A 26,003-nucleotide genomic window follows, 5' to 3' on the forward strand; every position below is an offset into this window, starting at 1 on the left:
GGGCATTGAAGATACCAGAACTAATTTATTAAAATGAGAAGGGTTTGTGGAGGATAACAGAGACTGCATCACTTTATTTCCATATGGTGTTTCCTTATATTACATATAATAGGCTTTATTTATAGTTATTTGTGTTAAATCTTGAGCTTTGGATATTGTCACCAGAAATAAAGTTTCTTAGGGCAATGTAGGCATTTTTTTTTGTTCTGACCAGAAGTCACAGCTAATGATATGTTGCACATTTCTGTTTAAAAACAGCAAGAGAAGTGCTACACTATTGATCAGAGTAAAAGGGTGGGTTTTTTTTCGAGAGGATATCTGTAGCTATGATGTGCAAGATGGAATGAACACAGCTTAGCTTGCTAGCTGTAGTTGTATGATATTGCTGTTCTCATCTCACCACCACCAGGAAGAACTAACCATTTTTCCTTTTCCTACTAACCTTGTCCACATGTTTTTATCTCTTCTTTTGTTAGCATCTTGTGGTATTCACTTATCAATTACTGTAGGTGAACAAACTCCATAAAACTGATTTCATAAAAGTGATATGTATTCTGTTACTTGGCTTTTGGAGATGCCAGTGAGTGTTTAGCCATCCAGTGATACCACAAGGTTGAGAGGAAAGAGAAACACAACCACACCTTTTAGGAGCAGCTTGATAGCCTGGCTTAGGTGTTGCGTAGAATCTGCCTTCCCAGATCCAACTCTGGAAGAATGTTGGATTTGGAGGGTAGCTCAAGGTTTGGGGATTTGGTTTTGGCTTTTTGCAAACTCGCAAATTTGATCTGGAAAACTTTGAGGCACTCCTATATACCTGTTACTGTAACTGATTTTCGTGAAGAAGCATTGAAGTTTACACTGAACTAATTTTTTAGAGGGAGTTTTTGAAAATAGTTCCTTGAAGATACTGTAACATGAGAGAACTTCGCCAGCAAATCTGGCAAAGTTCAGGCTGGCCAAAAACACTAACAGACGTTGTCATCGTAGTTCTCTTACAAGGCAGAACTGGCAGAGAGTGAAAATTAAAATGGAAGTACCCTTTGATTTTTTTTTTTTTTTTTTTGAGGGGGGAGGCATTTAACATTTTTGTCATTACTAGTATATCTTTTATTCCCTGATAAGATTTGTTTCAAAGGAGCTTAAAAGGAAGGACTGCCAGTTAGGCAGCTTCCCATCAGTTCCTAGGTACTGATGGGAAAAAGGCTTGTCTGACTCACATTGTCAAAAATCAAGCCTTGTTAAGCTTGGCATACTTGTTCAAGTGTGATCTGATTTCAGCAAGCTCATATTCCTTCCACGTCTCCAAGCAAGACTTGATCCTGTGCATGTGTATCCTCAGAGTAATCACAGGCTTAATTCAGAGAAATCCTGCTTGCTGGCAGTTCCTATCAAATTATCACTGTCCAGTGTGGGAAACACTGTCCTTGTGTTTTTCTCTGAGGCTGTGTATAATAGTATGTTTCATATTATCAGAAGAGCTTGCATTACAGCATTTTTAATGTATGTTTTGATCTCTATATGTCATTTTGTTGACCGATCTTGTAGACGTGATTTTTTTCTATTGAATTTTTTGTGCGTTTGTTACAAGTTTGGAAAGCAGTGCTGTGCATTGTGTTCTTGTAAATTGCTATCAGTGTAGTATGGATGTTTTCTTGATAATTTTACTTCAGTTCAGTTATGGAGTTGCAACATAAAAGCTTTAGCTCTCATGATAAAATTTGTCAAGATTCCCAAGATTAACCTCAAAAAGGAATTTAAAAGACATAGTATTGTTTGGAATATCATGTATTTTATTATTTTTTCTGTTTAGGAACAGCTTCTGAAGATGGTAAGAAACTACTTTGTTAGATTAGCTAATATTTTCAGCTTCATATTTTCATTTATATAAATTGAGCTTTAAAAGTAGAACATGGTGTTTCTGGGGCTTTGTGGAGGTTCATAACAGAGAGCTTATGCATCTAATACTTGGTTGTCATGTACTATTTTGAAAATTCTTTTGCTTTTATTTTAATTCTCAAGTACTCATCTGCAGTCTAAATATCATTGCTTAACATTTCTACTGTGCAAATATAGGGGCTTTATAATTTTGCATTTATATTTTAAAGAGAATCTTGTCACAGAATGTTTCATCAAATGCGTTCATGCTCTGGGAAGCAGGTGCTACTATTACTCATCTCTGTGAGACGTGGAAGCTAATTTTCCATCTGTTAACGTTTAAACCTGTCATTAGTGAATGGATGTAGAGACTCCAAATTAGTTAACAGTTCATTTACCTCACAGGCACAAACTTATTTTACATTGATAAAACTGAAACAGGTTCCAAGTAATTATTTAACATAGTATTAAAATAGTGGCACTCTGTATTCCGAGGTTTTGGGCCAAATTCTGAATGCAGCTACATGCCTTGCAATCTCACAGCACTCAGTGGGAAAACATTGCCATTGCACGGGGATAACTAGTAGAGTTTGGACTAGTTAATCTAACCATTCTTGCTAAGCCTGTTGTTTTTGAATAGTTTAGTGAATAACTGCCTTTATCCTGATTCTCTTCTTATAGACTCTCATCTATGGCTATTCCCTCTGCTTGGATGAATAGTATTAACTTGGTTGGTCTCCAAATTCTGCTGTGGAAAGCCTAAAGAGGCTAGACCTAAATAACAGTCTGTGTGCCTAATTCTTTTAGGTCAAATATTGACTCAGCATGTCTAGAAAATACTGTAATTACACTGTGTTTAAAAGTATTGAGCTTGTTGAGCTAGATCCACCCTGTACTGACTTTTTGGGGTTTGTTTTTGTAACTTAGAAGTGTTAATGGTTAGCGTGAGTTTGGGTTTGATTTCATTTTCCTGTAGCTTGAGAGATTGGCTTAGGAAATGTAGTGTACAACTCCACTATATTCTTTTATGAATGATCTTTCAGTTACCTATGATTCATCCAGCTGGGGTCTTCCTTTCTTTTGTAATTTCTTTGTATGTGCTGGATGTTACAAGGAACATGACTAACAGAAAGGTTTAACCAAACCCCAGAGAATTTGTCATTTGCCATTTGGCATTCTAGAAAAAAGTGAATCTCTTGTTGTTATATTTATAGATACTTTGTTTAATTTGTCTCTTGCTTGGCTTTTCTGTCTTTTGGGGAGAGTAGTATTTCTTTATATCGTGCTGTCTCAAGAAGTACTACAGTCTATTTAGTCTTTGCAAAATGCTCTAAAAGGTTTGGGACATCTTGTAGAATTCTGTATGACTGTGGCCAGGAAAACAGTAGAACCTTCAGCAATAAAAAAGCAAGTATTTAGATTTCTAAAAAGAGGGGTGAAGTTAGGAAGAACTCTCAGGATCCTATTCTGTAGTTTTATGACAGCAGAAGTAGAATTACAAGCACAGGTAATCAGGAGAAGACTGTACCTGATACAGCAACATTAGGGGTTGCATGGCCTATTGTATTGAGTAAAGTTCCCTTATTTAAAATGTAACTGATTTATATATGTAGGAAGGAAGAACTAGCTAGCCAGTCCAGGGTGTTGAAGGGGTAATGTGCAAATTGTTTGCTGAACCATGTAGCATCAGAGGAAAAGTATCTGCTTCCTCAGCTATTAAATCCCTCAAGGTGTTCAAATTTCTACTAATTATCCCAAGCGAATTTTCACCAATTGAGTTACATTGCGCTTCTTTTATCTGCAGAAATGTAAGAAAATTTTAGAAAATACTAGTGATGGTCTGCTTCCTACCTGACTGTGAAAAACTAATTTAATGTCATTTTTCTTTTATAGGTCGTATACGATCAAAGCTCTCAACCCCTTCTGTTGGTATTGGAAGCTCTAAAACAGATTCCAGAGGACGGAGTAGAACCAAAGTGGTGTCACAATCTCAGCGTATGTATTTTCTGTTTATCAGTTATACCTGATAAAGAGGCCAAATGCTTTAGCATATATTCATTGACCAATGGCTACAGTCAAAGTTAATTTTTAAAAAAAAGCTACATACTGAGTTGTTGTTCTGTGCCTTAGGTTCATCATCGCCAGACCAAAATGAAGGTATTTTTTTCAGTGTTTTGGGTCAGTGGTATTTGCATGCTTTTCTGATTCATGTCGTTTTCCTCTGGACAAAATACTGGGTTAGGTCTTAGTTTGCCAATTAAATTAGATAATGTATCAGGAAGTGAAATCTGTCCCTAAATTCTGTCTTCAATTATAACTTCTCAACATTCTTTTTCCCCCTTTTCTGACCTCCCTGATAGGAAAGGACAGCAAACACAGATGAGTAATACAAAAGAAAGGGTAGGCTGAATGGTGTTCTCAGTGTTACTTGCAACACCTAATTTTTCATTTTTAAAGAGGTCTTATTTTAGCCAGAAATACCCATTTTCACTTTAAGCTAGTCACTGCTCTAGCTCTTGTATATAACCTCCTTTTTTTGTATTATAGGTCCTACCCTTACTTAACCCTTCTTTGGAGTAAAAATACTAAACCCTCACTTTTACAATCAGTTACTTGGCTTGTGTTGAGTCAGAGGGTTAAAACAAGCAATTTAATGTACGTTGGCTAATCCACAGTAATTTTCTCCGTGTTTAATAACAAAAGCAGATGCGACATTTTCCATCAAGCCAAGCACTTGGTCACTAATTAAAAAGACCTGATTACCTCACATTCTTTGGCAGTGGCTGACCTACAGCAATTTGTCCACACATCTGATGTCTCCAAAAGACATTTTCTGACTAAGCTCTGCAGCATTTTTAGATTCTTACCTTTGTCTAATTAAGTGAAATGCAACTAAATTAATGAAAGGAGGACAAATTCACAGTAGAATTAAAATAAACTTCCCAGTCATATAATTTGTCAGGTCTAGTGTTCTAAACCCAGTAAATTTTACCAGGCTGTAAATTTACTGTACAGTTACTTTTAATAACAATACAGTTATTAATAATTATTACATAGTCACTTTCTTTAATAAAACCCCTTAATAATGTGTTTAATGGCAGAAACATTTGTCTTCATTGCAGTGACTGCATCTATCATAAACAGAATGATTTTAGAAGTTAAAAAATAGGTACAAAAAGGTTTTTCATTTTCTGTTTGAGTACTTGCCATTCAGTTTTGCATTTCCTTTTCCAACAAATACAGTTGGAACAAACCTGATCCAGTGTTTGCAGGTTTTGTGAAATAAAGTTTTCAAACAATGTGAACAGATAAATATAGCATACTGAAATCTAATATCCAATAACAGAAGTTCCCTTAAGAGCTTTGACAGTGCTCTAAACCCAGAATGGAAATGAGAGCCTGAAAATTAGTCTAGTTATTGGCTGTGACAAAAGTTGGGCAAAACTTGCTTTACAGATGGCTACGCTATATCATAAGCAAAGAATACATGAATAATTTAAGAAGGAGGGAAAGTAAAGTTCCATTAAATCCCTTTTTCCCCTCTATGAAAAGCTGTAAGCAGTGTCTGTAACAATTTTTTCACTGGCATTAGAAAAGTTTGGAATTAAGCTTTTTGAAAATACCTTCGTGCTTCAAATAAATTCAGTAAATTCTTAAAAAGTGAAGGTTTTTGATAAATGTCTGGGGGAGGTAGTAAATTTAGGTAGTCATGTAAGACTTTAATGATGATCATTGTCATATAACATGAAATAACTGTATATCCAGAGAAGTAAAATTAAGCCTTTTCAGTTTTTTCCTAATAATGACAGGGTTTTTTTCATTTTTGTGCAGTATTAATGTCTAAAGAGATAAATTGATATTCAGATAACTAGATCTGACTACATGTGATGATGTGTGAAAATTAAATGCGTGAATGCATCTTTACAGCCTTTTATTACTACTTCTGTTCAGAACCGATTGCTTCAAATAGCTCATTATAACCTGTCAGTGGGGGAGAACAAGAATTCTGAGATGTTTTAAGGAAGATAAACAGGGCAAATACAAATGGACAGGCGAAGGAGAATTCTCAGGCACTGTATGCCAGCTATTTGGGTGATGCTTCTTTATGTGACTGAAAATTTTCACAGCATTGTGTGAAGCGTGATGCTTGATGTTTCCATACAGGGGCTTGTTTTAGTTCCCCAGCTTATATAATGAGAGAATAGCTTCATATTATATTTTTTTCAAACCCACTGTAGCACAGATGCTTTTGTAATTTTTCGGTTACAGCTATCTTTTGTTCAAAAATCATTTTATGAAAGACTTGCAAATTTGAATGCTATTACAAAAAATACTTTTTTAGGGTTTCAAAAGCCCTTTACTCATCCTCTTCTATTTTAAAATTACGTAAAGTAAATGCCTCATAATTTTATTCTTACCTATGGAAAAAAATGGTTACATTTTTTTCCTCTTCTTCCCAGTTTGGTTGTCAGGTAATTCAACAGAAGGTCTGCTAAAATTGCATTGCAGTCATCATTCAGAGAATTTCTAAATGGAAGCAAATTCTTACCTTTATACTGCAGACTAAGTTTAAAGAGGAAAATGTAAAATTCTATGCAAGTCTTTTCAGTTGTGCCATTGTGAATTTGGTTTTTTTTGTTTTGGTCATCCACTGCACCTGCAGCTCAGTTCCTTTACTGTTGTGTCTCAAAAAAAAAAAAAAAAGTTTTGATCTTGTGTGTAATTTTTGTTCAGCTGTTGAACTTCTTGAGCCTTTTTGGCAGTGTAATACTCTTTTCGAGTAATATGCAGGCTACAGTTTCATGCTTAATTGAAATTTAATTCTTCAGTGTTGAGTTGTTGATTAGAAAGCTGAAGAATTGTAATTTGCTTGTGCAGCTTTGCTTCATCTGCTTTGTACATAGCATATGAGTTTAATTCTTCAATTGTGGAAGCTACTTAATAGCACTGCTTTAGCATAACCCCCTCGTGGCTTTTTTCCTGTGTGAAATGACTAAAGCTTTCTTATTTCCATTTGCCATTCATTTTTTAATCTGCTCTGCTCCCTCCCTCTTCATGGATTATAAATCCCTACCCTAATCCTGCCTTTACACTTGTTCAGGATCACAGTCTGCTAACCCCATTGGTGGTAAGAGTCTACAGAATTCGTGTATACATCATTGTTTGATCACCTGTTTGACATACTTCATTTAAGGACCCTATTCAGCAGAAATTCTGGCTGGCTTTTTTCCATATGCTGCACATCACTTAATTGGATGTAATCCTTATGTAGAAAGCAGGAGAGATGGGAAGAGTTTGTCATTTTAGAACAGTGCCTTAGTAATCTTTCTTTCATCATTGAGCTCACTTAGATCTGCTGGTGGTGGTAGTACTGACAAGAGTATGCCAATGCTGTTACTAGCATAGTATTTTCAGGATGTTTAGCTACATTTTGTTTATTTACTCTGTAGTGGTACGCTTTGCAGATCAGACTATAGAAAGATTAAATAAAGTATTCGAATGAGGGGTTGCATTTCTTCTGAATATTCTGAGAAGAGTAAGTTTTTCAGGTTTCTGACCCACTGAAGAAAATCAACAAGACTCCAGCACAGTGAAACCTTTTACAATATTTTTATTGTTTTAAAGAGGTACAAAACGGGAAGAAAGCATAGTAATATCAGGTCTAAGTTGAAATACACAGATATGAAGAAACTTTCAAACTCTTAATTTTGCAGACCACAACAGTTTTATAGGTTTGCTTATTCTTTTGTTGCTATAGAAGTTGTGCTTGTTTTTTTCCAGGCTGTGTAATACTTTATTATTTCTGCTGAATAGGTCCATAGTTTGGAAGAGGGATTTTGCTAAATAATCATTTCAAGTTTGAATTCAAACAATGAATCTGAAAGTATATGCATGGTACATTGTTTTAGATTTCTCTCTTCCACCCAGCATATATTTTTTGTTTGGGATTTTGTTTCTTTTTTCATATAGTGAAGCTTTAGTCAACTTGTATCTTTTTTTCAATGTGCCTCATAAGAAATAACCCATGAAATTCACTTGAAAAGTTGCATGTTGTCTGTAAATCTGATAGCATCACTGTGGTCATACAGTTACCTGATTTTTTTTTAAAGATTAATGAAGGGCTCAGATCGGTATGTAATTAATCTTTGGTTGAAATTCTGTTTTGCTCTTTATTTGGTCATATTTCTTGAATTCTGCAGCTGGAAACAATATATTTATATCAGCTGGTGATATAAATCAATTTCAGCTAGGGAAAAATGAATTCTTTGTTAGGACTTACAACTTAAATGTTCTGTAACTGAAAAATCAAAATTAAAGATGAGCAACCACAGTTTCTGGTAATGATACAGTACCTTGAACATCTGTAGTACTTTGTAATATATGGTTTTAATTAGCAGAAATAAAAGACACTTAAATATGTCTTAATAAATTTTTAGCTTCTTGAAACCTAATTGAAGATTTTCTGTAATTTGTGGGGTAACCTTCACAGAAATTTACACAGGTATTTTAATTGTCTTCAGTCACATTTTAATTAACATCAGAATAGTACTTGAAGACCCCATGCTTTTAAAAGCAAGGGAGAAGAGTTTAAATGTTAGGAAAATCACATAATTATAACATTGGTTGCATTGGAAGAGCTGGGATAATTATTAAATCCTAGTTTAAAGTTCTTCTCTTTAGCTTTCTAACAGGTTGGTTTGTTTCTTTTTCTCTATTATATAGAAAATGTGATTAGTGAGCCCATGTAGCTTACAAAAAACGAACACAGCAGTGTTCGTGTTAGGGACCATGGAACTCTTGATGAAGTCCAGAAATAATAATTGTGGTTTCTTGAGCTTATATAGTGCTAAATACCATGTCAAGTGCCTTCCTTGCATTGATAATTTTAACTACCTTGTATGTAGTACTGTAAGAAGTTGTACCAAGGCATTCTATTTCATATTTTTACCTTGTAAGTTTTTCCTGATCATTTCTATCTACCGCCACCTTCCTACTAACTTCAGCTATTATTTTCTTTTTAACCGTGATTGTTTATCCACTATGCTGTTACTAATATTTATTCATTTTATCTTCAGCTGGCAGTAGATCTGGGTCTCCTGGAAGAGTTTTGACAACAACCACACTTTCTACTATGAACACAGGAGTTCAGAGAGTGTTGGTGAATCCTGCAGCTGCACAAAAACGGAGCAAAATCCCACGAAGTCAGGGGTGCAGTAGAGAAGCTAGTCCTTCTAGGTTGTCAGTAGGTAAGAGTCACCAAGTAACTCTTGGTTTCTTTATAGCCTTTCTTACTCTTAAGTGCTGGATATCTACAACTGTTATTTAGTTATAGGTGGATGAAAAAAAAAGAATACATTGTGATAATCTAAAATGAGTCTGTTTTCTGAGGCTAGTCCCTGATACACAAGACAGTTTTAAATTGAAGCTGAAACTTAAAGCTTTTCTTGTCAGAACGTAGTAGTTGTTCTTTTCCTCACCTCCCTTTCTTCCTTCTCTTTTTTCACTTCATGCCCAAAATACCCATATCCACTGAATGAAAGCGTGATACCATTTTGAAAATACGTTCTTCATTTTTTCATGTCCTCTGTGTGTGCGCGCATGTGTATAATGCCGTGATGCTAAAATGAAAGTTGCAAGTCTTCAACTTCACAGTACAATCTGATTACATTTTATTGCAAACAATATTATTGAAACATGTCTGTTGATTTTAACGGTATTGATGCTGTTCTTTGTTTGTATTGTTGATTTCTGTTGTAGCATCTTAATTTTTTTTATCTTCCTTCTTTAGAAAGCTGTGGGTTTTTCTGTTGGTGGTACTGTTGATTAACTTGATCTTGAGCACAAATTCTGAATCATTACTCAATGTTGCTTGTTTTTTCCTCATCCTTTCCAAAGGTCTTTCAGCCATTCTGTAAAGAATTAGTAAATTTCCATTTTAAGCTGTGCAAGGAAATAATTTCATTGAACTGGCTACACTTAAAGAGTAATCTAGCACAATCAAGAAAGTCTGTAGAAAATGCTATGACTTAAAATGTGACATAATCATCAATGTCTTTTCTTAGAAATGCGTCTTTGATCTTACTGCAAAACAGAATTGCATTAAAACTGCAACTTTTCTTATGTCTTCTCCCTTCTGTGCTGCTGTTTGTCTGCGCCCTGAATCATACTAGCGCGAGGCAGCCGCATTCCTCGGCCTAGTGTGAGTCAGGGCTGCAGTCGGGAAGCCAGCCGTGAAAGTAGCAGGGACACGAGCCCTGTCCGCTCTTTCCCACCCCTTGGTAAGTACTCGGAGCCCCTTGTCGTGCATGGCTGTCCTTGCCCTTCCTTACGTGCGCCTAACAAATCCATGCCTCCTTCGTTTAGCTTGTAGCTGGCCACCGTGTTCTCCCTTCCTTTGGCTCTCTCCCCACTTACCCCGTGGAGAACTGACCAATGTGTGAATGGGTTGCACACTGGAAAAGTACACGCTTTGCTAGTGTCAGTCTGAAGTACCGAGTCTAGACAGGTGTGTGATGTGCAGCATCTACATGCCATTTTAAAAAGGCCCTTCTGGTTTTGGAAATTTTTTTGAAATTACGTGTCATTTCTCTTCTCATTGCAGCACTCATTGCTTGGGTACTTGAGTGCAGGGTCAGCTGTTGCTCAAAATTTTCTGCCTAGTTAATGAATCCTTTTAGTGTGTAAGACGAAAACACACTTAATTATGTCCTTAGCTATATGGTCAGCAGTTTATTAGTCTGACACAAATTGTAAGATTTTACAAGATTACAGAGGCATTTCTGAGATGTCAATAAGGCATAAGAATATTAGTTTATAATTACTTTAACATGTTGTTGGTCAAGGATTATGGAAGGTCCTCATCTCCGTGTATCCTTGTCAAGGTTACTGTGAAGTTGATAGTAAATTTTGGTTAAAGTACTTTTACGCACAGAGTTTGTGTGTTGGGTTTTTTTTTTTAAATTGTTTGGTAGTACCAAACTCTCTGCAGTTATATCTGAAACAGATCTTTTTTTGGTGATACCTTTGTCTGAAATAGTCTTTAGTATGTATCCTTCTTATTTGGTTTGTTCAGTGTAGCTTACAGTTAAGGACTTCATAATACTAGCTGTTAAACATAGTCTGAAAATAGTACATCTCTGGTTTCTATCTCAAATTGAGGCACCCAACTGTACTGCTAATTAGCACTGGACATATGTTGTGGTCTGTTAAGGCTTCCTGCCAGCTGTGGTTTTATTGGGAGTGTACAGATTAATTGAATGAAGGCTGTTCCAATAACTAATGCTAGTTTGCCCGGATGCTGTTTAATTGGGAAGTGATACTAAAAGTAGATGTTATGCAGGATCCATTAAGAAACTTGTATCTTTTTTTCTAAAACACAGCTGGAAGATTGTGTTGAAGTACACACATACCTTCTGTTCTTTTAAAAACGGGGGTGTTTTGCAGAACTCTTTGTGCATCTTGTGCTGCCTTGCAGCTTGATTTGAATTGCATGCATGCAAGATCAGATTTACATCTTGTAATTGGTCAAATGCTTGCTATCTTAAGAACACTGTATTAAGGCAATACCACGAGATGTGTTGTTGGAATGCCACTGGAGGTTTTTTAATGTATGTAGTTCAGTTTTATAATTTAGATAATCCAACAAGTACCTGTATTAGTGAAATAGGTGGAATTGTTTGATAGCACAGAAAATGCTAAGTAATGTGTATAGGAATCCAACATTGGTTTAAAAAAAAAAGGCAATTATACTTGGAAAAAATGAAGATTCCTTTTAGTATGACTTTTTATTTGAATGATTTAAAATGTCATTCAGTGTTTCGTTGGACCCGTTCTATCTTACGGGATGCAATTAACTTCTGTCAAAAATACTAGATATAGTGTTTTTCAGGGAAAAAGTGAAAGATGAAATAAGGCAAATTCAGCTCTGTGTAGCTAGAGGCAGTTCGACATGGGGCTGAAGGGGGGAATATAACTCGCATTGCCTCTCATTCTCAGAACAGAAATTTTAACTTAAAAACGCAAATAAAATAAAACGGATTTTATCCACTTTAGTGTATAAAATTACCTAAATGCTACATAATTGTGTCACTGTATACATTGGTATGAAGTGTTTATGTAATAATCTCACATCTCAGTGTAACATTATAAACTGGGAGATAAGAGCAACTAAGAAGCAAGTGATTTATAATTTATATGGAAGTGTCTCTTTTTGTTAAATATAGTTAATATTAAATATCAGACTAGTATAATGTCCATATTTTAGTTATGAAATTGACTCCATTTAAAGTCTTAATTTGATTCATCCTTTAAAAAAATGAAACAGCAAAAGTAAATGCTGGACAGTTTCTGCAATATGAGGGTGTGAACAATATTCCTGAAAACATGTTTTGGAATGAGGTATGTTTCACCCAATATACAGTGCTTTTTCTCACTGTCTTAAAAGCTTGTCCAGCATTTTTCAAATGTATATAGGGGCAGGAGTCATTTCAAGTTTGAATTTTTAATTTTCAATTGTACCTTTCAGGCTCATTGATGGAAAGTAATGGAAAGGTTTATCCCAATAATGCTTGTATTTAAAGAGCTGTCAGCTGTGATGTCTGTGTTGTGACATCCTCAGTCATGCCTCCTTTTTGATGCTGAGACTCACTTTCTAAAGAACCAAGTATTCTACAAAGCATTAGTTCCAAAATAAAATGCCCTAGCCAGACATCTTCATGCAGGATTAGTTAGAAATAAAGTACATCCCTGTACTTTATGTAAGGAGTAGAGAGCTTAATGTGGAAAAACTCAGTGTTGTCTCTGGGATCTTTATGGGACTTAAAATCATTATGGAGTGCACTCAGGTTAAAAGGTGTGCTTCCCAAAATGCCATTTGGTCCATGTCAGTTTTATGTAATTCAAATCAGACTCTTAAATAGCCTTCGTTAATCAGGGGAAAGAATGATTAATTTTCTTCCTAGTGTCTATTTATGCTACTTTATATATCCAAAAAGTGAAAAATATTTGCATTTGCAGTTATTTATTAAATCATAAGATTATATCTGGGGTTTATGGCACTGTGGGTGGACATTTGAATTCAAGTTAAAATTGTAATTTATGTGGCACTAAAATGCTAACTTAAAACAACTGAAGAAAGAAGATAAATTGTTTAAAAACATATGTAATTTTAAAATTGCTTGTTTTAGGAAAGAAAATACTAGCAATGGTGAGTCAACTTCTTTGGAATTTCTAAAAAAAAACCAGTTTTATACAGGTGACATAAGGAGAGAGATACTTCGTTTTATTCAGAAATCCTTAAGGTTCTTCCGTTTCCATAACTTTAAAGAATCTTAATGAGCTGTTGTAATTAACATGTTTCAGTTTCACATTTTATTTATTTAAATAAAACCGTAAGTATGTGAGTTAGTATTTGCATTGACTTATGTTAAACTTTTATTTATAATTGGATAATTTTAACTTTGATGTACATAGTGATAAGTTTTATCTGAAGTGGAGTTGTTGGCAACGTAGGTAAGAAGTCAAGTGTGTACAAATTGTCAGCTGCCAGCGCAGCAGGTCTGTGCAGGAGACACTTTTTGCAGATAATGTTTGATATGTGAGCTCTGGCTCTGACTTGAGCACACGGAATTTAGTTAAGTCTACAGTGCAAGACCAGTGTCTGTGCACTGATGACTTGTTAGGTATTTCTGATGGTTCTGTTTGTGTGTGGGTGTGTGCATGTGTGTCTGTGCACCTTTTCTTCTTTGAACTTAAACATACTTGCTTTTACCCTGCTCTTAATCGTTTAAATTACAAAAAAAATTATGCATGAAATGTCCAGTGTACATAAACCTACCTAATCATATTCTGTATAATCAGAGAATTTCCCTGAAGATTTTTGCTTCTGTTTAATACTCAGTTTCTTGTGCTTAAGCTGAATCTTTTTGATCAATATTCTCTTGTTCATCTGAGCAGCTATTGCAGAACTTTGATTCCATGGTCATAGATAGGGTTTATTTAATCCTGTTATTGCAGCTTCCAGACATCACTCCAGATCCACTGGTGCCCTCTACGCTCCTGATGCTTATGGGGCCACAGGTGAAGGATGAGTACCCTTTGCTGTCATCTGTGCAGTCATCCTGGATTTTTTTTTTTTCCCACCCACTTGATTATTCTCATAGTTCAGTTTTAGAAAGCATTATTTATATTAATTTGAGTTTCGTGGCTTTAATAATCCAGATAGATGTGTTTATGTTGCTAGATTTTGTCACCACCCTCATCCTCCAATGTTAATCCATTTTCTCCTTAACAACATTTTTTTACTTGCAGAAGAACTTTTTTTAGTTTTCCATTTTTTTAGTATTTCTAGAGCATTCTTTATGCATGTAGTTCTCTAATCAGCAATCTCAATAGCCTTCCTATTGTATTTGCTTTCTTTCTAAATGAAAACAAAAACCCAAAATGAAGAAGACACTAATTAAAAAAGAAAAAAGTCAACATTTCTTTCAAGTAAAACCATTGTTTTGTTGAGGTTTTTTTCCACGTGATATTGAAACAGAATGTTTATAGATGACTGGTTTTTTTTACTTGAATTCTTTCTTTTGTCTGTACCACTAAAGACTTCAGAATGAAAATGGTTATTTTTCCACTACATTATTAATTAAAAATGTTAAGCAAATGCTTTTCTTCTGCTTGGGTTTTTATAAGTGCGTGTGATATTTACATCCTAGCTTTCTATTCTGATTGAATTCTTGTATTTATTTTTGTTGTTACAACAGGTACTGGCTTTGGAATTAGTCAGTCGAGTAGATTGTCGTCATCAGTCAGTGCTATGCGAGTTCTGAACACAGGTTCTGATGTGGAAGAGGCAGTAGCAGATGCTTTGGTAAGAATCTCACATGTATCTTGTGTAGGTTACAGGCTCTTAAAGTGTTTGGTACCTGTATATTAAAGTATGCAAAAGAACTTGTCATTTGTTGTTTTATTGGCTTCTTGGGGAAAAAAAAAAACAAAAAAAAGAAGAAGAAACTGAATTGTTGTAGCTGAAAATTGGAATTTCCATTCCCTACAGAAGTTTTAAATGCTGAGAAGTGTGCTTTCTTCCATGGCAGATTGGAAATAGTCTTGGACTATTGTGTTGGAGTGGCCCAAGGAGCCACTTAAGCAGGGAGCAGAAACCAGCAGTTTCTCACAACAGCCAGAAAAACTTCAGGATAGATTGAAGGCTTGTTAGAGCTGGGAATGACAGCTAAAGCACTCTGCTTACCATGAGCCTAGGTGCCATTTAATGTTTTTCTGTCTGACAGCAGGTGACATAGATGCTGTAGAGAGAAACTCATGGTTGGGCAGCTAAGCCTCACACAGCCACTTGCACACTCCTGCACCAGTGAGGTCAGAGAGAGAATCAGAAGGGTAAAAGCCAGAAAACTCATGGGTTGAGATAAAGACAGTTTAATAGGGAAAGCAAAACCTATGCACACAGGCAGAGTAAACCAAGGAATTGATTCACTCCTTCCCCTGGGCAGACAGGTGTTCAGCCATCCACAGGAGAGCAGGGTCCCATCACATGTAACAGTGACTTGGGAAGGGAAACATCATCACTCCAAAATGTCCCCCCATTCGTTCTTCTCCCCGCTACTTTATATACTGACCATGATGTCACATGGTCTGCAGTGTCAGTTTGGGTCACCTGTCCCAGCTGTGTCTCTTCCCAGCCTCCCATGCAGCCCCAGCTTCCAGGCCAGTGTGGCAGTGTGAAAAGCAGAGAAGGCTTTGGCCCTGGGTAAGCCCTGCTTGGCAATAACAAAGCCCTCTCTGTATTAACAACTCTGTGTTCAGCACAAATCCAACATATGGCTCCATACCAGACACTGTGAGGAAAATTATCTCTACCCCAGCCAAAACCAGCACAGCAGGTTGCATCTCATAAATCTAGGTTTTTTTGTTTCCTTTGTTTTCAAAATGTTGCACTTAAGTTAAAACTGGCTATGCCATTCTCTTTGTTAAACTATACTGTTCTTTAAAAGGATGGGTTTGGCTCCTCTACCTTTTTGCCCCAGTTAGCCAAACCAAACACATCCTGTATTTTGCTATTCTGACCTTTACATCAGCAAGCTGAAATCTTCAGTTAATTTGAAATACTGATGCTATGAATCAGATACATTTTCACCAGGTATTGTATACTATTTGCATATTATTAAATGCTTGTAAGTACCTGTTTTCTAGTTACCAGAATGCTTTAAAGAAACGGTTATTTCTCTGGTTTAAGAAAAACTGTTATTTTGAAAGTTAGTAAAAAAACTACAAATTAGACTCTAAAAAGATAATTACAGAGAGATATAACTGAATAGAGAGAAACAAAATCTCACAATCTGAAGAAGTCTGGCATATTCTTAGTATGACACTTCATTGATTTCTTGGTTAATACCTTTTTCTTGACACATTAGTTTAAAATTTGTGCGCCTGCACTCGCACAGAGATCAGAATACTGTGAAATCTTCCCTAAGAAGTCATGGTGAAGTTGAGTGCATTTTCCCCTTTCTGTTACTACAAACATACAAAATGTTTTCAGCATTGGTGGTGAATGATGGCTTGTAAATTAGAAGTCAGTCTGGATTCTGGAATAGGGAACAATAGGAAAACAGTCCATGGAACATGGAAGTTTTCTGTCTGTAACTGGAAAGCCTGTGCTATAGTCTTCTCCACACAAGTGTTTCACAAAAGAGTATCTTTAGTACTTTTAGCAGCCTCCTAGCTTACTCAAATTTAACTGGGCAAAGTATGTATGCCTGAGATCTGTTTTGAATATGCTGCATAAAATGCAGCAATAATGGAAATCTTTATGTATTTTTATGGCTTTTACTGTAGTACAGTCTTTGGCAGTTCAGATTCATTTATTGAAAAAAACATTTTTTTCCTTATGGTATTTCTTTTCCAAAACACTTAATGTCTTTGTGATTTTCCCCTTCAGTTGTTCTCTTACATATGTTTGTATGCATGTTCTGTTGACAATAAGCCTGCTTGTTACCTGTGGTATTGATTAGTTTGTGATTAGTGCTGTGATATCCTTTAAATTATTCTGTGGTTAAAAATGAGACCCCTGTGCAAGCACCAATGGTAATTAAGGGGAAAACGATCCCTTACACTGCTGCTTCTTTGAGTATGTAAGGAAATGGGAGTTTTTAAATGCTAACTTCAAAATTTGAATGGTAAGAGCTGTTTTGCAGAGGTCTGTGGTTTTTTTTCATTTTAGGATAAATAGCCTTTTTTTTCCCCTCTGACCTTTGGTATGTTGTGTTTTGTTGGCTGGTTTTTGTTTTTAGGGGATTTGGGATTTTGCATTATGTAATCAATTGTTTTGCATAACATTGGCTGTAATTGTTGCGGTGACAAAATTTAGATACTCAGATTAAATAGTTCATATCAAGGTTTTGTACTTAGATAACAACTGACTGCATGTGTTAAATCTTCATGCTCAAATATCACTGTATAAAACACAAAGATTTTGACAGAGAAGTCTTTGTGACCAACCCACCCATGATATGTAATATTTCCTTGGAAATGGAAGCTTAGCGAACTACTTCTTGACTATGTGTGATATGCTAATCAGACACAGAGAGCAAAGAACAAAATTTACAGTAAGACTATGTGTTGTCCAGTGGCAGGGAGTTTATTACTCAGAGTGCTGCTATGCCTTACCTTCCTGTTCTCAATTTCTGTTTCTTTTCAATAATTTACTGCTAACAGCTCTTAGGAGACATACGGACTAAGGTATAGAATCTATTTTTCTTATTCAATAGTTTAATATTTTGCTATTAACATGTTTGATACAAGATGAATTAAAATGTCAAAATATGTTTAGACATGATTCTTATATTCTGTAACTTATATAGAGCTATAAAGTGAAATAACTAACTTGCAACAGTCTTCTGTCACCCAATTATGAAGTGTTACGGGTTCTTGCAAAAAAACCCTAAGTTAAATGTTTCATCAAATGTATGTTTTCCCTGCATTTGCTTTGGGTTTATATTTGGAATACTATATAAGCCATACTTTAAAATATTTTCATTAACTTGGTTTGACTTGCTGACCAGTTGGAGCCATTTGTCACTGCAGGGAGTAGGGGTCACAGCAGTTACTTGAACTCTTGGTCTTTGGACCCATTATGGGTGTGTTCCATTGTCTCTTTGGGAATCAGTGCTGATCTGGGGTGTCTCTGTACAATAGAAGAAGCCTGTGCGAAGAAGATACGAATCGTATGGGATGTACTCAGATGATGATGCCAACAGTGACGCATCAAGTGCCTGTTCAGAAAGGTCCTATAGCTCCAGGAATGGGAGCATACCAACCTACATGAGGCAGACAGAAGATGTGGCTGAAGTCCTCAACCGCTGTGCCAGCACCAACTGGTCAGAGAGGAAAGAAGGCCTTCTAGGCCTGCAAAACTTACTGAAGAACCAGAGAACTCTAAGGTAAGATCTTAATAGGGAAAAACATTTTGTTTTCAAAGCAAAATGGTTGAGAGGCAGCGGGGGAAGGAGAGCAGAATGTGTCTTTGAGAGTAAGATGGGGGAAGGAATAAGGAAGCTTTTCTCACTTCTGGCTATTAAGGTATGTGTATATACTAGTGTATGCAGTGAATTCAAAATCAAGAATTCTTGCAATACAGAAGATACATAATCCATCTACTATCAATGGAAGGCCTTTGGTTTTTTTTATTATTACTATAATTTCAGGGGTATTTATTCAGAAGAAATTGTTTACTATTCACTACTAAGAGCACCTTTTTCATTATCGGCTCTGTTATAAAAGCATAGTACAATATATGAGACAGTTTGAAGAGACTTTACTAGGTTTATAGTCTCATTTTAGCTGAAAAGTATTATATTTCTACCCATGTTTTTAAACACTTTCCTCTTCTTCATTTACTAGATTATTTGATTCAATATTTACACTTGATTTCACTGATTGCTATGCATTAGTGTCCTTATAGAACTAAAAAGGGAGTTGACTAATGTGTTGTTGTCACTTTGACAGTCGTGTTGAGTTGAAAAGATTGTGTGAGATCTTCACAAGAATGTTTGCTGATCCTCACAGTAAGGTATGTTTAGGTTTTCCTTATTTTCAGTCAATGTCTGAAAACAAACTAATAGAAAGGCAGTGATGGTAAATTATGTCAGTGATATTTGCACATGTAAAATTTGACAAAAGTAGTTAATGGTATCAGATTTCAATTCATTTCATTTGCAGTTTCGAACAAGATAATTTTCCCCCTTTTTCTGCAGCATCATTGAACTAAAGTGATGATGAATGTCATATAAAATGCATTGAAGTAGTTCAGCAGGTTTTTGCTCAAAATTAGTGTTTTTAAGAAGTCTTTGTTTACAGAGGCAACTTCAACACAAGTAAAGATTTTCTCTCAATCAAAAAGAAAAGGCTCTGCAGTAATTTAAGTTATAAAGAAAGTTGTCTGACTAAATCATACATCATCAGATAAGCTATGCTAAATGTGTATTTACTTATTTTCCACAATATTTTGTATTATATTATTAGCTTATGATGTCTTCCATGAATGTCGTAGATAGGTTTGGCAGTTGAGACTGGTGAATAATTTTTACATGATTTTTTAATATTCCCTAAGGATACTATAATTTGATATAAAAGAAAATGTGATGTTTTATTCTGTTTTACCTAGATAAAGACTCAGTAAGGATGATATAACAAGGAAAATAATACTTATGTTTTCTAAGACAATTAAAATATTTTTAAGTGAGTTATTTTGCTTGATAATATTTTTACTGTTTTTGTGGGAGGTGGGTTACTAGTACAGCTTGATTAAATGCCACAATTTCTCATAGCAGAAGGAATACAGGTAAGTGAGGAGCCTAATAAATATAATAATATTAAAAAATGTACCTTCATATTTAATTTAATTATTGCCCTGTTTGGAAGAAATGGTATCTTTTATGTTGAGTATAACATCCCACTTCGTGTCTGTATTTCAGAATTGATAAAATTATAACCCAGATAAATTCAGAGCAGGGTATTATTTCAGAAGTATTGACTTTTCCAAGAAGAATTCTGAAAAACTACTTTGATTGTGCAATACATTTTACATATGTGGAAAATTAAATTCAGGAGTGATGACAAGTCTTGACAGGATAATCTAGTGTTCACCTGTCCTCTTTATTTTTCTTGTTGGAAGAAGTAACTTAGCTGCTGTCTCTGACACCATCTATTCTAGAAAAAAACTTGGATTGCAGACAGCAATATGATATTAAAGTTGCTCACATACTGCAGAAATCCAGAAGAAAAGACTATAAACCAAGCAGTTAAAAAGAAGACATTACATAAAAGAAAAGTCAAAGCAGAGGAAAGAATATTAAATGTTAAAATGCTGCTGGTTTTTAAATGAAGCAATGACAAAACTGTGAATAGCAGCTTGGTTTAATTGTGCTTGTTCTGTGATAATTAATACTGCAGCAATGCATATGTCAGAGCTATCATGGAGATTTTATTGTAGTGTGGGAGCCAGGGAAGAATAACGAAAATGTTCCAAACTTTAGTTGGATGTGTCAGAAGAGCATTTTGGCTTTTTAATAAGCCTTTAAGATTGTTACATTGAGTTGTTCTAGTTGATTGTTCTGTTTACTGGCCACTGTGATATGAAGTAATGTAGCTTCAAGTTTGAAAATTTGGCGTGTGTTGTAACATGTGGTACACCTGTTCCAGTCACTGACACCTTGCCTGCTTTTTGATGTTGCAAAACAATTAATAGTCAATTAATCCTTTAAGTATTAAGAGTTCATGAGCTGTGATTTTTTTTTTTTAATCACACGCATACGTTTACATAACTCTCATCTTAGATTCTACTCAAGTGTCGGTAGGAATTATTCTGTCATCACTTGTGTCGGGTTTTTTTAAGGTCTACTTTAACATGATATCTGGATGAAGGAAGTTATACAGAATAATAGAGTAATAATATTTGGAGGAGAAAATGGGAGAATTACTTAAAGGACATGCCAAGTGCTTATTTAAAAAATACATTTGGTATCCCAATAAAATTACAAAATTTGTCATAAAAGTTTTGAAATACCTTTTTTGTTTTATTTTCATTTATATTCCATACAGGAACTTTGTATTGATGGCCACTAATTTGTGTGTTTTTATCTTTTTCCCTTTTTTTTTGTTTTGTTTTGTTCTGTTCTGTTTTTGTTTCGTTTTGCATGCTGTCCCCTGTGTTGGAACTCTCTTTAGAGAGTAAGTTGGTTCAGTATTTGTTGGAAGCCTAACCTTACTTGCATGAATGTGCAATTAACCCTTTTTCTCTATTTTTCTTCCCCAAAGAGTTCATGCAGTGTCAAGCCTTTTGCAATCATAAAATGCTATAAACAATTAGTAAACTGTGTGGTAAAGTTTCGAGATGTGCTTTATCTACTAATTAACTGACATTGTTTGGTTATGCATTCCTGCTTTATATTGTGGTGGTTGGCACATCTGAAATAATTCACTTTAGAGGTAGATCACTTGCAATTACTTTCATATCTGTTTATTTTTTTCCACTATCAAATTATTAAAAACTTCAACATTAGATGGTCGATTTCAGAATTTTAGTTTGTGTCATAAAAACTGAAACTGCATTTTTTGCAGTTTCCACATACATTGTTCAACATATAGGTGTTAGAGTTCCATTTTCCATTCCAAATTCATCCTTTACCTTAAATGCTCTTTCAGCCTTCTTAATTCTTCATGCTGAGACAAAATTATATATTTAGTATTTTTTTTAATGCAACAAAACTACTCAGCTTATTTCAGTTTTCTCTAGACATTCTCTGTAGTAAATCTAAAACACAGCTTGAAAACAAAGCTAAGTCCGCAGTTATGTGTATTTTTAACAGCTAAAATGTCAGCACAGGATCTTTAGAGTACTTTCGCCATAGTGAATCATAATTCACTTTATAATGATTTCAGTTTAAGCTACTTCACATGCTTGAAGTGTCATAAGAAGTCTATATTGCTCCATCAAATAGGAACTTGTAACCAGTTTGTTCAGCCTGTATGTTTTAATGGAAAAGCCATGTGTGTCAAGTGTCTGCAAACTCAAAGAAACGGGTGCAGGTTTAAATTCTGCTGAGTTGTGCAGTTTAATTTGAAGGATTTTGTAGGATACCTACGCACACACGATGTTATCTTTATGGCACCAGAATTTTTTGTTTGCTTGTTTGCCTGAGTCCAGTATATTTTCGCCTTACTTCAGGACTGCGAAAGCCAAAGACTTCATATTACTCTACAGAAAGTACTGATTTGGTTTTGCCTCTGTCTTATAACTGTGACTACTGCTTGTACATGCACAAAATGATGTATTGTTTCAGTTTAGCCTGAGATAGATGTTTCCAGTCCTGAGCATAAAAGTCTTGTCCCATTACTGACAGGGTAATTTTGAAACCTCAGACGTGAGTATGGATCTACAGAAGTAGCAAAGAATTTGACGTTTTTGTTTCCCAGTTTTTAATGTAATTTGCCCCAAAAGGGAAGTTAATTAAAGTAGGTGATCCTGATGGGATTTTTATTGAGTAGGGATTTGTATTGCTTTATTTCTAACACAGATTTTCAGTATTTAAGATGTCTATTACAGATTTTTCCCTAATCTCTGGTAGATCATGAAAGAATCATAAAATACCTGGTGAGGAGGGAACCTCAAGGATCATCTGGTCCAACCTTCCTTGATAAAATGAATCTGAATTTATTTTTTATTTCTAGTGTAAATTTGGAGGTGCTTTTTTAAGAGATACTTGTGTGGATTTTGCCACTTTATGGTGTGAATTTGCTTACCCTGACTTGCTTATCAACATGAAAAGCGATTAAATTTCCTGAGCAAATGAGGCATGCAGCAGCATACGCCAGCTCCTCCATACTGTGGAAGAAAGTCTGCTTCCATGGCCTAGTGTCTGCAGCTGTGTGAGGTGTGATCCCACTTTGGGATTATGCACTCTCACAGAAGCAGCAGAATGTGGCCTAATGACAAGCCAGGTCAGCTGCAGGAGGATGTGGGGTTCCAAGCCTTGCTCTGCACCAGCCGCTTCTACCTTGCACCCATGTTAGAAATACCCAGGAGGCAATATCTGCCCAACCCTCTTGGCATCACAGCAATACTTCTGTCCCCACCTCAGTGTTTGTCGATTGAGAAGGAAGCATTTTCAGCCCATTTTTGGCCCATTTTTCTTGTCAGACAAACAGGAAACCCATGAGCCACACAAGTATAGAGCGTATAAATCCTATTTCACTCTTAGCGCTGGAAAAAACTTAAAATTAGTGAGATAAATTTAAAAAGCTGTTTATACAAAGTTACCTATTTGCCACACCCTCTTTGACCCCTTCCCTCTAAAAAGCCCTTCTTCATGGTGTGAGTCCAATTAAAAAATACATGGTTTTGGGTCTTCTGGTTTTGGTTTTGTTTGTTTTTTTTTTTTACTGAATGCAGCCTTTTCAACATTATTTGTTGAAAAGAAGACAATGGATATTGTGTTTTCAAAAAAAATGAAAGTACTTCTGTGTTTTAAACACCTGCCAATCTGAAATGTATTGTGACTTTTTTCCCTACTGTGGTGAATAATTTCATGTTGGGATACCTGCAATAGCAGAAGAAGCTTGTTCTCTTCCACAAATACTTTATGTAAAGGAATTGGCCAGCTCTCATGATTTTGCAGTATTTAGTAATACAGATATTTACAATTAATATTTTGCTAAAGAATTGTAGTAGCTTTTTTTGTTTTAAAGAGAAAATGTTTTTGTAGTCTTTGAGGAGTATGTCAAATCACCTTAATGATAGAGCTTGAAAAGGTAAAAAATCAAGTTTTACTGGAAAAATTGAGGTTGCGCCAGCCATCACAGTAAACATTCCTTTTCTTGACGAAACTGCATGGAATACCTAATTGTCAAACTTCTACAGAAGTCGCCTAACATTTCCAAAGTACTCTTATATCAAAATCCAATGAAAATGCAAGGCAGATTTCTTTCTTTTCCTTTTTTTTTTTTTTCTTTTTTTCCTGCTTGGCTGCAACACACTGCCTTTCTCTGCCTCTGATTCCCTTACTGCTTTCTTCGTTTGTAAGTTCAGCATACGTCACTGTCGCTTCCTCTTTTGCCCCATCCTACCCTCTTTCCATCTTCTTCTGCCTTTTAGGTGTTCAGTATGTTTTTGGAGACACTGGTCGACTTCATCCAGGTCCATAAGGAAGATCTGCAGGACTGGCTGTTTGTACTGCTGACACAGCTGTTGAAAAAAATGGGTGCTGATTTGCTTGGGTCTGTACAAGCAAAAGTTCAGAAGGCACTTGATGTCACAAGGTAATGAGCTCTTAAAAAGTAACAACAATATAGTTGTTAGCTATTTCCAGCTGTTTTGCTGCTTTTCTTTTTTTTTTATGTGCTGTTTGATTTCTGGAAAAATGCACAGCTCATAACAGATCTTAACTTTAGTAAACCTTGGTGCTTTAGCATTTTGGTTTCATAAAATGACTCTTCATTGAAAGGGTTTGAGTCCTTAGTGCTGAGCAATTAATATGGTACTACTTATCTGTTCCAAAATGTGCATCTGAGCCATGTATGTTTGTTGTCTTGCCTTGTGTTCAGTGATGCAGAAATTATGTTTGAACTTCTTTATTTTGATGTACAAGTTTCACTGGAATATTCGTCTCTCAGTGTCAGCATAACTTTTAAGGAATTATGGTAATAATAGATTTGCTTTCTGTCTTCCTTGCCTTCTCCCAGACTTCATAATAGCCTGATTTAGAATGAGAATACTACCATGTCATTATGGTATCATTCTGTATTACTTGCATTATCTATTCTAACTATATTTGCTTCATAGCAGTTCCTTGAATCTTGTCCTTTAAGTGCTAGGTAAATGTTTCTGAAAGGTCGGATGAAGTAGCAACTGGTAGCAATTTCAGCTTTACTGAATAGGGTGAGGGCTTATTTGGTGCCTCTCAACAGGCATTAAAAAAAAATCCACATAACTCAGTGTTATTTTGATTGATTACAGGGAATCCTTTCCAAATGACCTCCAGTTCAGTATTCTAATGAGATTTACTGTTGACCAGACCCAAACACCCAGCCTGAAGGTAAGACTTTCTAGGCTTGCTTTGCAGGCAGAAATCTTCATTGATCGAAATTTGCTTGTCTTAATTTTTGAATTTGGATTGTTATTTTTGTTTTGTGTAAAAACCACGAAAAAAAGGTTTTCAATTAGTGGATTTTGTTTTTGTAAACTTTCAGACAGTCAAGCCAGCACTGCAGGACCAGCTGCGCTCTTTTTGGAGCTCAAAGGTTTTTGTCTGAATTACTGTCTTTATTCTTAACCCTATGTGAAACTCTTACAGTGTTACCAATAATTTTTATTTGAATGCATTGTATGCTGCTACTAACCTTTGCGGGAAACTTTAAGCATGCAGATGCTCAGTTTTAAACATGACACTAGTATGAAAATGTTTGATGCAAGAGAGATCTAATAAAAACACAGTTCAGTAAAAATGAGCAACAAAAATGTGGCTGCCTAACATCAAGCTGGTTATGCAAACTCACTCTATCAAGTCTTTTCTAATTTTATGTTTGTGATTTCCCATACTTTTTTTCCTAGTTCATATGTATATTTTTTCCTGTGTTCAGCCTGATATCCTTGAGTTATTTTAAATTATTCTGATATTAATATGAACTTGAGTTACTATATTAAAAATCTGCTCCCTCTGTGGTACACTTTAGTTCTCTGAAAGCAGTGTGTAGCTTTATTATTACACACATTTTTACATAACAATCTATAGTCCATAAACCTGCCAGCATACCTGAAAAGTAAAAATGAATTCTGTAGTACATTTGCGGTTCCAAAGTGTATTGATTTTAGAATAAGTGCATCAAATCCTAAGAAGATTTATAAGTGATGTGAATGGGGAAATAACAAGCATATGATAACTGGCATCTTCTGCTCTATCCTGCACGAAATATTTTTACACAGTTTGATACTGCACAAGATTATGACTTTTCCCAAGTTGTGTTGAATGTAAAGTCACGTGAATATGCCTTTTTTGTCTACAATACAGTAAAACTTACATTTTTAAGCTTTTGAGGACAGTTGATACATTGACCACTGTTGC

General features: G+C 35.4%; 1 protein-coding gene across 24 annotated transcripts in view; it reads left to right on the top strand.

The window, feature by feature from the left end:
* The window catches only part of CLASP2 (cytoplasmic linker associated protein 2), a 143,784-nt gene that overhangs the window by 96,751 nt on the left and 21,030 nt on the right, over positions 1-26,003 (top strand). For 3 of the 24 annotated variants that reach the window (XM_085051457.1, XM_085051460.1, XM_085051476.1), the window contains 14 exons: positions 1,811-1,828; positions 3,769-3,870; positions 4,006-4,032; positions 6,977-7,003; positions 8,952-9,122; positions 10,047-10,154; positions 13,891-13,953; positions 14,634-14,740; positions 17,602-17,625; positions 18,082-18,326; positions 18,892-18,955; positions 24,038-24,201; positions 24,899-24,977; positions 25,132-25,182. In XM_085051457.1, the coding sequence (XP_084907583.1) occupies positions 1,811-1,828; positions 3,769-3,870; positions 4,006-4,032; positions 6,977-7,003; positions 8,952-9,122; positions 10,047-10,154; positions 13,891-13,953; positions 14,634-14,740; positions 17,602-17,625; positions 18,082-18,326; positions 18,892-18,955; positions 24,038-24,201; positions 24,899-24,977; positions 25,132-25,182 (1,250 nt within the window). The remainder of the gene's footprint in view (positions 1-1,810; positions 1,829-3,768; positions 3,871-4,005; positions 4,033-6,976; positions 7,004-8,951; positions 9,123-10,046; positions 10,155-13,890; positions 13,954-14,633; positions 14,741-17,601; positions 17,626-18,081; positions 18,327-18,891; positions 18,956-24,037; positions 24,202-24,898; positions 24,978-25,131; positions 25,183-26,003) is intronic. The other 21 variants (XM_085051465.1, XM_085051469.1, XM_085051477.1 and 18 more) reach the window with 17 other exon arrangements.

The sequence above is a fragment of the Lichenostomus cassidix genome, chromosome 2, assembly GCF_008360975.1.
Source record: "Lichenostomus cassidix isolate B80296 chromosome 2, HeHo_3.0, whole genome shotgun sequence".
In the NCBI taxonomy this organism is placed as follows: domain Eukaryota; kingdom Metazoa; phylum Chordata; class Aves; order Passeriformes; family Meliphagidae; genus Lichenostomus; species Lichenostomus cassidix.